This window comes from Macrotis lagotis, chromosome 1, assembly GCF_037893015.1.
Source record: "Macrotis lagotis isolate mMagLag1 chromosome 1, bilby.v1.9.chrom.fasta, whole genome shotgun sequence".
NCBI classification, from domain to species: Eukaryota; Metazoa; Chordata; class Mammalia; order Peramelemorphia; family Peramelidae; genus Macrotis; species Macrotis lagotis.
The window spans coordinates 881,535,541-881,552,212 of NC_133658.1; the positions used below are offsets into that span (position 1 = coordinate 881,535,541).

Below are 16,672 nucleotides of genomic sequence, written 5' to 3' on the forward strand. Positions count from 1 at the left end.
ACAGACAATTAAAAATAACGCAGACCGGTTCTCACCTGCGGGTGATGGATTGCGGGAGGCTCTTCCCGAGGGTCCCAGGCTCCTCTCCCCCTCCTGAGGGCCGGCTCCTAATAAGACCAGTCTCCTTTGCCAGTGCCCATGGATCCCCTGGGGTTTGTCATCCCAGGCCGCACTAAGGGAGCTCTAAGGGAGGCAATTTCACTTTCTCTTTCTAAATGGTCACTTCTGGCTGGGCCGGCCGGGCCAGCCGGGCCGGACACAGCCAGAGGGGAGGTCACGGCGGCCCCGTGGGGGGGGGGGGTCTGCTAAGTTCTCCCGGGATAGGCTGGCTGGCAGGAGGCTCGGGAGCCTCGATGCCCCCTCCCTCCTCCGCCACCCCCCAGCCTCCAGCAGCGCCAGGGCCAGGACTGGGTCTGGCCAGGACAGGCCGCGCCGGGGCTAGTCCATTTCCCTCCCCAGGGGACCGTGCAAAGCTCCTCCTGCGCCCCCTCTCCCCTGCAGCCTCCTCCCGCCGGGCTGGGCCTGGGCAGAAACCTGCGGGCTCGGGGGGCCGGCGGGCAGCGGCCCGCGGTCTGTGTCCGACTCCGCAAACACTCGGCTGCGGCTCCCCCCGGCCTGTCCGTTACTGGGCCCTCGCCGGGCAGCTGGGAAATGTAGTTTTCAGGCCCGGCTCGCCTGGGAGATCCCGTCCCGGACACCTAGTTGCGGACACGGGTGAGGAGGGAGGAGCCGCTTCATTTCTGCCGGGAATAATCACAGGATCCTAGCCCCGCGGGCTCGGGGGACCCCAGAGCCCCGACACCAAGCCCCTCCATTTCACGGGGAGCACTGGTGCAAGAAGCCGGGGGAAGGAGCGAGGCCCCCGGGGCTCCGCGGGTTCTGCCCTGGTCTGCTTTAGGGAGTCCCGGGGAGGCGTTCAGCCGAATTGCCACGAGCTCCCACTTAGGAGAATTCCCCGAATTTAGGCCGAATTTAGGGAGTTCAAATCCGGCCTCGGATACTTAATAACAACCTACCGGTGTGTCCTTGGGCAAGTCACCCCCACTGCCTTGCAAAAGCCACATATAGAAAGTCTGCTTATTTAAACAATTCTATTTCCCTTGAGAGTGTCTTTGTAGTTGAGGTAAAATTCAGTTATGTCATAGACAGGTAGATAGACAGACTGTAGATAGACAGGTGCTGGAAAGGGACACTCACTGACCTCTTCTTGGCTCCCAGAGGCCTTCCGCTCTAGAGACAGAAGAGGCGGAGGACTGGCTCTTCCTTCGCTCCTCAGAGGCTCGCTAGAATTTCTAGCCAGCTCCCAAATAATTCCATTCTTTTATGTAATTGTGTTTTCTTCAGTCCACATTTTTTTACAAACTAGCTTTAACTCATTTATAAAAGGTTGAACTCATTTAAATAAGGTGCTAAATAGATCTGGTTCAAATTCTATTCTGATTGATTAGATTAGATTATCTAATAAAATAATTACATTTAAGTGAGTGGGTGAAAGGGATGGAGCTCCAGGGCCTGGAGTCAGCAAGATCTGAGTTCAGATATGGTCTTAGAAACTAGCTCTGTGACCTTGGACAAGTAATTTAATCCTGGTTGCCTCAGTTTCTTCATCTACAAAATGAGCTGGAGAAGGAAATTGCAAACCACTCCAGTATTTTTGCCAAAAAAAATCCCTAATAGGATTATGGAGATTCAGAGAGGGCTGAACCACAAATGCACCGAGGAGAGCTACTGAGAAAGGCACACAGTTTAGGGTAATTTAGTGTTATACTATGGCTGTTTAGGAGGGAATGAATGGGATCATTTTACTTCCCCCCAGTTACATGCAAAACCAATCTTGAGTTCCAAATTCCTCCCCTCCCTCCTTTACTACTCACCCTCATTGAGAAAGCACATTTTTTTGATATAGGTTAAAAATGTGTGGGCATGAAAAATATTATCACAGTGGTCAAGTTGTACCAGTAACAACCCCCCCCCCAAAAAAGAGAGAACTCTCAAGAAAAAACAAAGTTCAAGACAAACATTACTACTTAAAAATTTTTTTTAAATCTGTTGGCTCATATTCCTATTTTCTCATTTCTTCAAAATCTTTCTGAGAGTAATCTGTACACTTATTGAATGTATCCTTGAGAAGGTTTGGGAAGAGAATGATCAGATTTTGCAGATGAGATTCTATGGCAGACTATATCTTTAAGATTGCCCGACTAAATGAAGGATGCTGGGAAGATCAGATTCTTTCTCAGTGAGGCCAAAAGGCAAATTTCAATGTTCTTAGGGGGAACTCCGTGGGGGAGGGATGGGAGTGGAGGGAGGGGGAATTGCAAAATGAATCAAATGCTGATGTCTTAAGATGAGTCTTTGATGAAGTCAGGAGCCAAACAAAGAGAGTGACAAGATCTTCAAGCTCATACCTAAGTAATATAAATTAAGAGCTTTGTTTCTGGATCACAAGTTACATTAATATCAAAAGTGGCATCATGAACTAAGGAGAGCGAGGTGTATTTGGCCCTGTCTTGGGGATGTCCAGCAGTATTAAGTAAGAGAGGGATCCTCTAGAGGTGAACATTTCTAGATGCTTCTATTTATGGGGGACATTGTGCTGATTGCCTCTGGCATATTACAGAACACCCAAATGAGATCCACAACCTCAGGAAAAATCTGACTTAACAAATTACACAAGAATAGCCAAGTGGATGAAGAGTGCTTATTGTCAAAATAAAATACAAGTTTTAAGGGTTATTTGCTATTTTGTATCACCTATGATATGGTTCGCATTTTATATTATGGATGATTCAAGATTTATAGCAATTCTTTTCTTCCTTCTTTCTTATTCTTTTCTTTCTTTCTTCCTTCCTTTCTTCCTTCCTTTCTTCCTTTCTTTCTTCCTTCCTTCCTTCCTTCCTTCCTTCCTTCCTTCCTTCCTTCCTTCCTTCCTTCCTTCCTTCCTTCCTTCCTTTCTTTCTTTCTTTCTTTCTTTCTTTCTTTCTTTCTTTCTTTCTTTCTTTCTTTCTTTCTTTCTTTCTATATCCAGAGAAAGAACTGTGTGGAGTTTAAACAAAGACCAAAGGCTATTATCTTTAATTTTTTTTTTTGCAAAGCAATGGGGTTAAGTGGTTTGCCCAAGACCACACAGCTAGGTAATTATTAAGTGTCTGAGGCTAGATTAGAACCTAGGTGATCCTGACTCCAGGGCCGGTGCTCTATCCACTGTGCCACCTAGACACCCTTTATCTTTAATTTTTTTTAAAAAGTTATCTTATTATGCAATTTTGCTATCTCTTATTTTTTTTCCTTAAGGATATGATTTCTTTCTCAACACATTCAATTTTGATCAATGTAGAGCATGGAAACAATGAAAAGATTATCAGACTGTTTTCTGTGGGGGTTGGGGGGGAGGGAATCAAGATTGAGGGAAATTGTAAAATTCAAAAAACAATAAAAAAAAAAAGAAAGAAATCTAGGGGCAGTTAGTAGGCACAGTGGTTAGAGCATTGGTCCTGGAGACAGGAGTTCCAAATTTGGCCTCAGATACTTAATATTTAATATTTTTTCCTTGCAAAAACAAAAAGAAAAGGAAGAAAGAGAGAGAGAGAAAGAAAGAAATCTAGCCTGTATTCATTTTCAATATCAGTTATTAATGTAATGATATAATAATAATAATACCTCTCAGCTGGGAGCCAGGCAAAAACTGGTTGAGGGAAGGGAGACCACTATGAAGATGAAGAACAGTCCTAGGGGAGAAACAAAATGATAAATGATAAAAATGATATGAATCAGACAAAGCAACTTGAGAGTTTTTGAACATGGAAGTAGAACAAGTGTAGGTGATGCAAGATCAAATATAGGCCCCCAAGGTATATAACTGAGATGGAGTAGAAGAGGAAGTGGGACAGGGGAATTGAGTATATATGGAAGGAAACAGAAGTTACTGGAAACATAGGTTTGAAATCCCTTAGAATCAGAGTCACACAGTTTCTAAATTCTTCATACTCCCCCCTACCTATCTATAGAACAGTTCTATTACATTGGTTTTGCCATTCCTTAATTGATGTCCTCAGTTTTTTTCTGTAATAGTCTTAGGCTGTCTTCTGAAAGCGTCCTCCCCTTTTGCAGGACTGAGTTTCCTAGTAACCTCGGGGCCAATAATGATGCTGCTGTTGGTGACACTCGGGCCATACCAACCAGCCCAGAACTGAGTATCTTTGCCTCCATGCTGAAAGTGGATGTAACGGACTCTTGGCGGGTAATTGGAGAACGTGTAGGAGACCTGAGAGAAGGCAGAGGAAATAGTCAGTAGTTCCAAGACCCATTATGAATCTACCACATCTAATCCTTTGAAGACAGAAAATGTCAGAGGTTTGCAAATAGGTAACAAGTGATAGATTGGGATTTGAACTCATGACAAATTCACTGTTCTTTCCACTGCACCAAAACTACTTTTGAAATGGGTATTTATTTTCATATACACAGTAGAACAAAACTTGGATTGCATGTGAAAAGCAAACTTCTATTCCTTTGAAATATATAATACATTCTGCATATAACTGCCAAAGGTATTCTGAGTTAAAATCTTGATGGGCAAGCCAGGCTGGAGGAGCTGCCATGGAAACAACCTCCTTAACATCCTTAACAATGCCTTAACATCCTCCTGCCCACCATGTATCCCCCTTCCTGTGATTCCCTTACCTCTTTCCATTCAGCTCCACTCCACTGCTCAATATACACTGGGGCTGGCTTAAATTCAGCCAAGACTTCATGGTTATCTGACAACAGTTTCACACAGATACGATAGGTGCAGCCACAATCATTTCTGGCAGCAAACCTGTGGATGGAAGACAGAAATGATGGGGAAGAACTGGAAGGTTCTGGACATGAGGAGAATGGCAAAGGTTAGTGAGAGCTTCTTAGCCATGTACTCCCTGGGGCTCACAGACATATTTAAATCTCATTAGACATCAGATTCTAGTACTGAGGACATGGTCACCAAGAGTCAATGAAGTTTAATCGAACTTCCCAGGCAGAAGGGAACAGTTTCTAGCTCCAGTATCAAAGTCATAGAAACAGGGAAAGAAGCCCTAATCTATGCTTAAAGAGATGAGATCTCCCAGACACCCATACTTGACACTGGCACCGTGTTGGGGCTTCCCTGGGAAAAAAAGAAATTGTCACAACCTGGTCTGGGAATACAACCAGTTCCCTGGAAAAGGGGGTGAGCACCATCTTTTAGAGGAGAGATGAAGTGTGAAAATCACCAAGTTGAAAGTCTAGTACCCGTAACTTGCCAGAAGAGCTGAAAGAGACCAGGAAGTCTTGCTTGGGTTTCATAGATTAATAGTACTTAAGATTTCTTTAACCATCTTCCTCATTTTCAAATGATGAAACTGAGTACCAAAATTCTGTATTGAGTTGTTCAAGAAACTGAGGACCAATGAGTCTAGTCCAGCCTTCTTTCTATTGCATCTCTAACACTGTCACCGATAGCCTGTATAAGTTTGAGTCCCCCATCTAAAAATGAGAAATGCTATTACTTCACAAGGTTATGGGTATGATGAGGTTGTTCATGGATATGAGAATGCTCTCCCTTCCTTCTCCAGGTGCCAGCTCCACTCACCAGTCCTTGATCACAATGTCTGGCTTTACTGTGTCCATCAGTTCTTTCCAATACCCCTCAGCTTTCAAATCCACCAGCTGGGATTTCAGGCAGGTCCTAGGGAGATATGAGGTTTTCAGCTCCAGGTCTGCTGTGTTGGGTCCTTCCCCATTGGGGAAGATACAATTTCTGAGTAATTAATCACTTTATTAATCATGCCAGCAGATAATTAATAAAAGGACTCAATGGCACTCTCAAATGTCAGACACTTCATGCAATCCACTCAGTGCTTTTATGCCCTTGGAAGAGCAGGTGTTCTTTAGGGTGGCAATCAATTCTGATTGCTTAATAATTAATGAGAAGAATGGTCATTATAATGAGAGGTGGGCTTTTTTTAAAGAAGGGCTGGGGGACTTGATGGACAAAGAGACCTATCACTTATCCAGTCTACCTCCCACTCCCACAGATACCCAGGGCAATCTTAGACAAAAAAGGGTCCATTTCTGCTGATACTTGACTGAGAGGAACACCATGAGCTAGAATTTACTTTAGATTGAATTCTTTGTAAAGTTCTCTAGTTGAGTATAGGCAATAACTCTAACTAGATAAGATAGTCTAGGTGGGGTAAATTTTGGGGAAAAGTCAGGAATCTCCCCAATAATTTATTATTTAATAATCACTTCTCTCACCATGTTCTTGATCAATCCACAGTCAGACTTAGAACTGTAATCATCCTTCCTGTCCTCATCCCAGCAATGGGCATGAAGCATATATCTCTGCTTCTGTTTCTCTCTTTTCCCATTCTCTTCCTTCCTGTCTTTTTCTCCTTCTCTCTCTCTCTCTCTCTCTCTCTCTCTCTCTCTCTCTCTCTCTCTCTCTCTCTCTCTCTATTTGTTTCTACTGTCTTAGTCCTCCCTACCTTACTATCTATAACTGTCTCTATCTTCTCACAAGTCTTCAGTAAGGAAGCAACTCAAAGAAGCTGATCTTTATTCCATTTCTTCTTCCCCTCTGCCTTTTCACAGGTTCCTGGAAACTATTTAAAAATGATAAATACATAGCAGAGGCTGTTTGGTATTATAGAAAAGAAGCTAGACTTGAAGTCAGCAAGAACCTTGTTCCAGTCCCTCTTCTGACATATAATGTAGGACCCTGGGCAAGTCCCTTCATCTTTCTTGTCAGGGCTTGAAGACCTGGAGTGGCAGAAAAGGTGCTAATTTTTATTGGAAAAGGGGGTTCTTTATAATGATGAAAGCATAGGTCTAATTCTTTTTGTTTTTAGGGTTTTTTTTGAGGCAAATGGGGTTAAGTGGCTTGCCCAAGACCACACAGCTAGGTAATTATTAAGTGTCTGAGGCCAGATTTGAACTCAGGTATTCCTGACTCCAGTGCCAGTGCTCTATCCACTGAGCCACCTAGCCACCCCTATAGGTCTAATTCTATTTTTTTTCAGGTTTTTTTTGCAAGGTAAATAGAGTTAACTGGCTTGCCCAAGGCCACACAGCTAGGCAATTATGAAGTATCTGAGGTCAGATTTGAACTCAGGTACTCCTGACTCCAGGGCCAGTGCTCTATCCACTGCACCACCTAGCTGCCCTCTAGGTCTAATTCTTAACCCCACACATGTAGCAAGTTACACTTTACCAAGTAAACTACATTACCTCCCACATCTGAGCCTCAAAATAACTCTTTGAAATTAGTATTATGAGATATTATTCCTTTTTTTACAGATGGAGAAACTGAGATTCAGATCAGTGAAGTCAGTGAATCACCCAAGATGGCACATTTACTAGATGCCAGATGTTAGAGTTAATCCAGGTCCTTTGCCTTCAAACACAGTGATCTTTCTACTCCTCATCCAGTGAGGATTCCTAACAGGTCATCTGAACCGTTGTATTGAATAAGGACTGGTGATTTGGGGAACAGCAAAGGAAATGTCTGGGAATATCTATTGGACTGAGTTTCCCAGCTGATCCTTATGGTTCTGTCTCTAATAAGAGCATGTCTTGTTTATGTCCCCTTCAATTGTATCCAAAGGTTAAGCTATTTCACCAAATACCAGTAATGTACCGCAATTATAAGCAACTTGAGGAAGACCCATCATGAATCCTTAAACGTTGCTTTCCTTCACACAGATCAAATGTGAAAGGCAAGCCTAGGACAAGTTTTGGAATTAGAGGAATCTTGGTTCTCTTCCCAAGTTGTGTGACCTAAATACAGTTGGGTAGAATGCAAAGGGCATTGATTTGGGGAGGCAAAGGATCTCCATTAAATTCCTGTGTGTGACCTTGAGCTCTTCTCTCTGGGTCTCAGTTTCTTCCTCTACAAAACGAGAGGGTTGAATTCAATGGCCTCTGGACTCCTCTCAGCCCTAAAGTTATGCTTCTATGATAAGTTTCTTCAGAATTAATCTAGCAACAAGGATTTATTTAAGTACCTACTGTGAGGCAGGCACTGAGGAACATGAAGATTGGGTTATTGTTTGCCCTTTGCTCTGGAAGAGGACCATGACATCAGGGAGTTGATGAAAAGTGAAAATGGACCCTGACCTCAAAGAGACTCACATTCAAAGGGGCTGGGAGATTGGTTAACACCTATAGGGGTTTAGAGAAAAGATCAATTTGAATTCAATGGACATGGATTTATGAATTCCACTATGGACCAAGCAAAGTCTTAGGGCTCATCTCCATCCTTTGAAGAAGGTGGAAAATGAACCTAAAGCTTGAAGTGGCTATTCCTGGAAGGGTTTAATTGTTACTCAGCTATCCAGAGACTCCCCCAGTGTAGCCTGCCCTGCTCAGCCAAGTTGCATTCCCATTATCTTCTCCCCCCCCCACCCCACAACACACTTCCATAGCTCATTCAACCCCAAATTCCTCTTACCCATAGGAGGTGACAAAACATTTCTTGACCTGGGGGTCTGGAAATTCTGTCCCGTGTTCTCTAGGTACATCTTCCACTTTCCACTTGTTTCCTCTGTTCTTGTCAATTTTCCAAAGTTTGAATCCCTCTTTTAAAAAGAACACATCTTTCAGAGGTCCACAAGCAAAGCCTAATGAATCCTTTTTCTGTCATATACCTTGTAGCTACCCCTAAGCTCAGGCCTCATTACTTTGAAAAATGTTTTATGACAAAAGGAAATCTGTCCAAGTAAACCTGAAACTTTCACTTCTTATCACCCAGCAACAGAGTTCTGCAATGAGTCTGAGAAAAATATCTACTGCTACTACTAAGAGCTAGAATTTTTATAGCACTTTAATTTTCATTCCACTGGATCCTCACAACAACCCTGGGAGATGGATGCTACGGTTAAACTGATTTTACATTAAATGATTTGACCAAGGTCACACAGCTAGGAAGTATCTGAGGCCAGATTTGAACTCAGGTCCTCCTGATTATAGGACCAATCCTCCAATTAGTGAGCCACATAACTGACTTTAGTAAGGTCTGAATCTGGATTTGAACTCAGGTACTCCTGACTCCAGGGCTGGTGCTCTATCCACTGTGCCACCTAGCTGCCCCTCATATATTACATTCTGAGGTCATCACTTGTTCTGTATATTATAGTCTGAGGTTATCACTGCTCTGTACATTACATTCTGAGGTCATCACCAGCTCTGAGGTCATCACCTAATCTGTATGTTATAATCTGAGGTCATCACCTATTATGTATCTTATAGTCTGAAATCACTACCTACTCTGTATGGTTACAGTCTAAAATCTTTACCACTACCTAAAACTACAGGCATATTTTTGGGGCTTACATTAGTAAAGTTTGTAACATCTTAATATCATGGACAAAAGATTCCCCCTTGGGCTGTCTCTTGGGCAACTGGAATAAACTTGGCCTACAATATATAAAATAGAAAAGTTTGTTTGCTTTTTTTTTGGTAACACTTTATAATTTCAGTATAATCTAGGATGACAAGAAGAATGGCTTGTTATTAGAACTCTTACTTGTAATACAATTTTACAACTTGAACTCTTTTTCTACTACACAGACAGGCAGACAGAAAGTAGCCTGCTATATCTGGGTCTTTGTGGCCTTTGCTCTAAATCAGGAATTGTGGCAGAATTGCAAAGTGCTTGTAATCAAATGTACTCCTAACAAAGTGATGAGCCATCACAGCTAAACATTTTTTTTTATTTTTTAAATTCTCTTTAATTTATTTAATTTATTTCTTTAATTTAATTTATTTTATTTTTAAATTTTTCTTTAATTTATTTACACAGTAGTAAAATATTCTTTTTTTAAGAGCCCCACAAAAATATAAAACCTCATGAGAAAAAAGTAAAAGAAAGAGAAAAAAATGTGTTTCAGTAGTATGTTCCTATACCATCAGCTCTGTCTCAGGTGGATCACATTCTTTATCATAAATAGAAGTTACTTCCATATTTTTCCATAGTTGCTGTTGCTGATTATAATTCCTTCCATCCATTCTTCCCCACTACCATCTGTTATATTTTCTCTCTCCTTTCACTCTGTTCCTCTTCAAAAATGTGCTGTGGGGCAGCCAAGTGGGGCAGCAGACAGAGCACCAGCCAAAAGGCCCCAAGCCTACATTCTACCCCAGAGACCCAGCAACCACCTGGCTCCCATGGTTCTGGACAGGCCGCCCAATCCGACTACCTTGCAAAAAAGTAAAAAAGAAAATGTGTTATATCTGACTATCCTCTCCTGTGACCTACCCTCTCCTCTAATACCCACATCCCCCCTCCCCTCCCCCTGTCACCCTTCTCACCTTTTTCTTCTAGGTGACAGCTAGACATTCTTGATGGTCTCTTCTATCCCTAGAGGTTCCCTGTTCCCTAGCACCAAAACCAGAGACCCCCATTCCCCTAGCATCTGAACTAGAAATCCCTGCTACCCCTAGCTGAAAGCTCCTGCCCTTCCTGCACCACAGTCAAGAAACCACTTCCTTACCTGCCAAACACCCAACTCTCTAGTCCCAGAGGGCTGCCCATCCTTCCCATCCACATTCATATTTTAATCCCTCCCAGATCAGAAGAGAAAGAGAGAGAGAGAAAGAGAGACTTTTTTTTCTTCCTCCTCCCCAGACTTCCCCTTCCTAGGCTCCTGAAAGCCCTGACTCCATTATCCCTGTTAAAGTCTGCTTTTGAGGGATGTGCCAGATCTCCAACGGGGAACAATTAGAGTCCATGCTCCTTTTTCATTATCTGACCTTCCAAAGGTCAAGAAAAACCTGGTCATTACTGTGAGGATGCCACTAAATTTATTGAGGAGTCCATGAAGATAATGTTGCAATTTGAACTCTCATTGAGAAATAGTGACATTTTTATCTTTACTTTTTGTATAGATGAGGAGAAATAGAGAATTTGAACTCTAGCCCAGAAATTTGGAGGGTTGGTGGATCACTTCCCACTGTCTCTGGGCAATAGCTGTCCCCTCAGCTGATCCTCATGGGATTATCAAGATGACAGTGACAGGGAAGTAGGAACCATACGATAATCTGCTTGTTAGAAGACATGAGAAGGGGAATGAAAATGCAAGTGAATTATGAGAAACTTAAAGAGATCTCCTAGAGTCCTGATGAGAACCCTGTTCTTTTTCAGAAAAAGGCTTATGGAGACTTTGAAAAAGTCCAACGATATTGAGCCTTCCTCTCCTGAAGGAGCTACTGTTCTTGGCATATACTTTATTAGTCAATCCACCCCAGATATTAGATGGTGGAGGCTTAAGAAACTGGATTTGGGATCCCAAAAACCATTAGCCCAACTATTGGAGACAGCTTGGTTTGTTACTAAAATACCCCAAAACTCAATCTTTACTACTTCAATTCTTTTTGCCTAGCTCAACACAATCTAGAGGACCATAAAAATGACCTATTTGGGGGGCTCCTCAATTATTAGAACTGCAGGTATTTATGTGTTTGGCAATATCTGAAACCTAAGCTGGGATAAGATTTTTTTTTTTGTGCTATTGGTTATGGTTGGTTCTTGTCCTTCATTATCAAAGAAGACCAAAACGACATCACTGTGTTTGAGACAAATTACAGTGTGTTCTACTGTGGTTGATCAGACCAAAACAAGCTCGGTATGCTCTACCACATGTTGGGCACAAATAGTTCATGTGAATACCTGGGGTGGGTACACGACTTATGGATGTCAAGTTTCCTCTGAACAGCTTCCATTCTGCCTTCCTCATAGAGCCCAGCCCCCTCACTGATGAAGGCATGCCATGCTGGGTGGTCCTGTGCCAATGTCTCTTAAATTATACAATCAATTCTAAAGTTCTTCAATGAGATCTTCAGGGTGTCTTGGTATCACTTCTTCTGACCCCTTTGTAAGCGCTTGCCCTGTCTGAGTTCTCCATAAAACAGTTTTTTAGGCAAGCTTATGTCTGGCATTCTAATAACATGTCCAGTCCATTGTAGTTGCACTCTGTAGTAATATTGGAATGCTAGGCAGTTTAGCATGAGAAAGATTTTAGTGTCTGGTATCTTCTCCTTCCAGATGATTCAGTGCTGCTAGAATGTCTCTGTCTGTGTTTCTTGGATCTGTATTATGTCTCTCCCAAACCCACCCACCCATCATCCCCCTTCTAGTGAAGCATCTTCTTGCTGCCTTCTCTCCACTGTTTCACACCTAGAGAATGGGAGAATAAGACTTCCCTGGACACAAGTGGATGGGCACCAACAGGTTAAGATTACCTGGAAATTGCCACCTTGAAAGGGAAGTCTGTTTTCCTACTTCTAGCTCTAACTTGGGTCCGTTCTTCTCTTAAATCTCTATTCTGGTGCTGGAATTTCCCTGCAATTCTCCTTTCCTTCTTGCAGCTTTTTCTTGAAGGAAAAGTTATCACACTATAGTTTAACTCCTGTGTAATCCAAGGAGGTCTATCCCATCCTGGAAAGTACATCAACAGAAACTTTCATTTTTCCTTTTTAATATTTTATTTATTTTTCCAACTATATGCAATGGTAGTTTTCAACATTTTTTACATTTTTCTCCCTCTCTTCCTTCCCTCCCCTCTCCTCCTGACAGAAAGCAATTTAATATAGGTTATACATTTATAACCACACTAAATATAGATCCATATTGATCATCTAACAGAAACTTTCCTACCTCATGGGAAATGAGAAAAAGTTAAAAGGTTTGATATATAAGGTCATACAAATTAAACTTTAGCATTGATCAAGGCAAATGTACTTTTTGAATTGAGATATGGAAATTGGGAACTGGAAATCTTGCTAAAATTTATATGAGGCTCCTATTTATTTTTTCTACATTTGAATCATAAGGAATGTCTTGCTACTTACAATTAAGAAAGTAACTTGAAAATGCTTTTTTGTAAATTTTACATTTGTGAGCTGTTAACAGATTTTTAAGGGTTTTTAAAAACCATCTTTAAAGGATTTTTTATTATAAAATATTTATTTAGTCATTTTAATATTGTTTTTAGAAATTTACAATTTTCCCCCAATCTTGCTTCCCCCCCCCACAGAAGGCAGTCTGATAGTCTTTACATTGTTTCCATTGATCAGAATTTAATGTGTTGAGAGAGAATTCATATCCTTAAAGGAAAAATATATAAGAGGTAGTAAAATTACATAATAAATAAAAATTTAAATTAAAGGTAATAAATAGTCTCTGGTCTTTGTTTAAACTCCACAATTCTCTCTTTGGATATAGATGGTATTCTCCATCTCACATACCCTAAAATTGTGCCTGATGGTTGCACTGATGAAATGAACAAGTTCACATCCCTATGTAACTGTTAGAGTGTACAATGTTCTGATTCTGCTCATCTCGCTCAGCATCAGTTCATGCAAATCCTTCCAGGCTTCTCTGAATTCCCATCTTTCCTGGTTTCTAATTGACTGATAGTGTTCCATAACTACATATACCACAATTTGTTCAGCCATTCCCCAATTGATAGACATTCACTCAATTTCCAATCTTTTTTGCTACCACAAACAGGGCTGCTATGAATACTTTTGTACAAGTGATGTTTTTACCCTTTTTCATGATCTCTCCAGGGTATATACCCAGCGGTTATATTGCTGGATCAAAGGGTATGCACATGTTTTTTGCCCTTTAGGTGTAATTCCAAACTGTTCTCCAGAAAGGCTGGATGAGTTCACAGCTGGTCAGTCTGAGAGGTGTGAGGTGATACCTCAGAGATGCTTTAATTTGCATTTCTCTAATCAGTAATGATTAAGAGCAATTTTTCATATGACTATGGATTGCTTTGATTTCCTCATCTATAAATTGTGTCTGTATATCCTTTGACCATTTGTCAATTGGGGAATGGCTTGTGTTTTTTTTTTTATAAATTTGACTCTCTATATATTTTAGAAAGGATTCTTGTTGTCCCATGAAGTCATTAGTTTCCACAGATACCAATCTTTTTATTAGAGAAGAATTTTCTTCATTTATCTTTTACAATTCCTATTTTTGAAGTTTTCAATTTGCCCAATTGTAGTTTTGAAAGAATTATTTTCTTTTTGCATTTGTACAATTGAGGATTTGAGAGATTTATTTTCTTTTTATATTTGTCCAATTGTATTTTCCAAGAATTTGTTTTCTTGTTGTGAGATGTTAATTTTCTCTTGTAAGGTATTAATTTTCTCTTGAGTTTTTCCCCAAATTTTTCCAATTAATTTTTAAACTCCTTCCTGATTTCTTCTAGGAAGTCTTTCTGGAATGGAGACCAATTCATATTCTCCTCTGAAGTTCTAGATCACTCTAGGTTAGGATCTGTGCCTTCAAAGTAGTTTTCAATGAGTCCTCCTTTCTTCATTTTCCTAGGATCTTGTGTTGGGAGAGGGGTTGGCTCACAGAGCTTTGGTTTTGAAAACCCTAGGGGCTTTGCTCATTTGGCTTAGTAACTCCAAATAGGCCTGCCAGTAGAGGGTGCCGGTTGCTTTCTCTAGAGTGTCTATGATCTTGAATTGAGGCCCTTCCCTTAGGCCTGGAGGGGGTGGGTGTCACTGTGAATCTTGTTATCCTTGAACAACGTGGTCTGGGCCCTTTGTAGAGGTAGTTAATCTCCCTATTCAGCTGAGGGAGCTCTGCTGCTCATGCCTGAGTTGGGGGGGGGGGGGGCGGGGGGGCTGTTACTATGTTTGATCTGGGAAAAGGGTTCTGCTGAAAGTATGGAGCTCACAGGCCCAAGCTGAGCAGATCAATGCCCAGTTGAACTCTGCAACTCTCTGTGCTGGAGTTCACACTCCAGCTCCACTGGGGCTCCCCAGACCTCCACAACCAAAGACTCTGTGGCTAAGTTGGTCCTTGGACCCACCTCTCTCACAGCCAAATCCTCCACACTGCCCCTAGGTTGGCTTTCTGCTCTCTGCACCCACTTCACCCACGGTTTCCTGAGATAGACCTTGTTGGTAGATGTTCTTCTCCTAGCTTTTCTTCCTAGCTTTTATCAATTGAATTTCTGTTAGGTTTCTTTCATTATTTCTGAGGGGAAACCGGGAGACTTTAGCACAGTGCCTGACTTCTCTCTACCATTTTTGGCCAGAAGTCCATAAATGATTTTTGGTATTTCTATCTTTTAAGGAATATTTGAAACATGGCAACTTAAGAGAAAGAATTATGATAAGTAAATTTGTGAATTAGCAAAAAGATTACTTAAGAGGGAAAATTACTGTACAATTGGAAAGGTAAGATTTTAAATAAGTCACTGGTGCTGCTTAACAACAATGTATGCTAAAATCATAAAAGGAAATATTCAGTGGATTGATTAAAGTCTGATATATAGATGAGGAAAAAAAAGAAGGAAAAATATAAGGTTGTAAAGTCTGAGTAATAGGTCTGAAAGACTTGGAAAGAGAATAATAAAATGGTTGCAAGGTAAAATGGAAGGTATAAAGAAGATTGGGTCTTAGGACCATAACAGAGGCATATGATATAAAATTTATGGAAGATAGATTAAAGCATGTTGAAAGAGAATGAGCAAGTTTGACTTTATGTAAGTAAAATGATTGATTATGGAAGTTTTGTAACATGATTCAAAAGTCAGTGTAAAGTGAATAAAGCATAGAGAGCTTTGAGTCAATTGATAAACTATGGATACCTTCTGGGGCTATAGAAGTCAGATTTGAACTAAATTGAGATATGCTCATGAGTATGATAAGGTAAATTAAAACATTAAATTGCCACTTTTGCAATCTCTGGCAGTAGAATTGTCTGGAAATAGTAAATCATATAATATAAAATATTTGGAATGAAAAGCATTTGTGTAAAATATAATACTACAGTATTAAATCATTAACAGAGATGTTAAATAATACCATTTGGAATGTGCATCTAATGCAATTGAATTCATTTTGGTCACATTTTAACTGAAATGTGCCTCTCCTAATTTGATTTTTAAGATAAGTCAGAATTTATTATACTATTTGGCATTAAGACAAACTGAGAAAATGAATGAATTTGAAATTCATTAACTGGATGACTTGAAGTTACCTTACCCCTATTTACTTCATATGATTGTAAAGTGCCCAATATACTGCCTGATATAAAACAAACACTACATAATGCTATTATCATTGTTTTCTTTTTCTTTTTCTTTTTTTTTTTTAAGGTTTTTGCAAGGCAAATGGGGTTAAGTGGTTGGCCCAAAGCCACACAGTTAGGTAGTTATTAAGTGTCTGAGGCCTACTTGAACTCAGGTACTCCTGACTCTAGGGTTGGTGCTCTATCCATTGCACCACCCAGCTGCCCCGATATTGTTTTCTTAATTAGATATAAATGCTTCATGCCTAATAGTTTTTCATGAGTTTTTTTTTAAAAAATGTGAACAGTATAATGCCAATGATGACCAGAAGCCTAATTTTCTGCATAAAGTCATTAGGATTTGCATTTAATTGTACTGGAGTCTTAGCACTAAAGGGTTTATTTCAATTTTCAAACACATAACAATATTATATTGTGTTAATTGGTAAACTTTTGTGCAAGTTATGTTGTGCAACTTCAACTTCAACTTGTATGTTAATAGAGTATGAGTTGAAAGAAACTAAAAGAAAAATCTATGGAAAAAATTGTTTTAAAATCAACTATATTATTTTATCAGCCTTTGATTTGTAACTGCCATTTAAAAAATTGGAATTT

General features: G+C 40.5%; 1 protein-coding gene across 5 annotated transcripts in view; it reads right to left on the reverse strand.

The window, feature by feature from the left end:
- Positions 1-109: 109 nt before the first annotated feature.
- The window catches only part of LOC141509146 (F-box only protein 44-like), a 32,079-nt gene continuing 15,516 nt past the window's right edge, over positions 110-16,672 (reverse strand). For 2 of the 5 annotated variants that reach the window (XM_074218445.1, XM_074218446.1), the window contains exons 3-6: positions 8,471-8,597; positions 5,609-5,704; positions 4,684-4,819; positions 4,052-4,264 (exon numbers count right to left, since the gene is read on the reverse strand). In XM_074218445.1, coding sequence (XP_074074546.1) covers positions 4,052-4,264; positions 4,684-4,819; positions 5,609-5,704; positions 8,471-8,597 — 572 coding nt within the window. The other 3 variants (XM_074218448.1, XM_074218447.1, XM_074218449.1) reach the window with 3 other exon arrangements.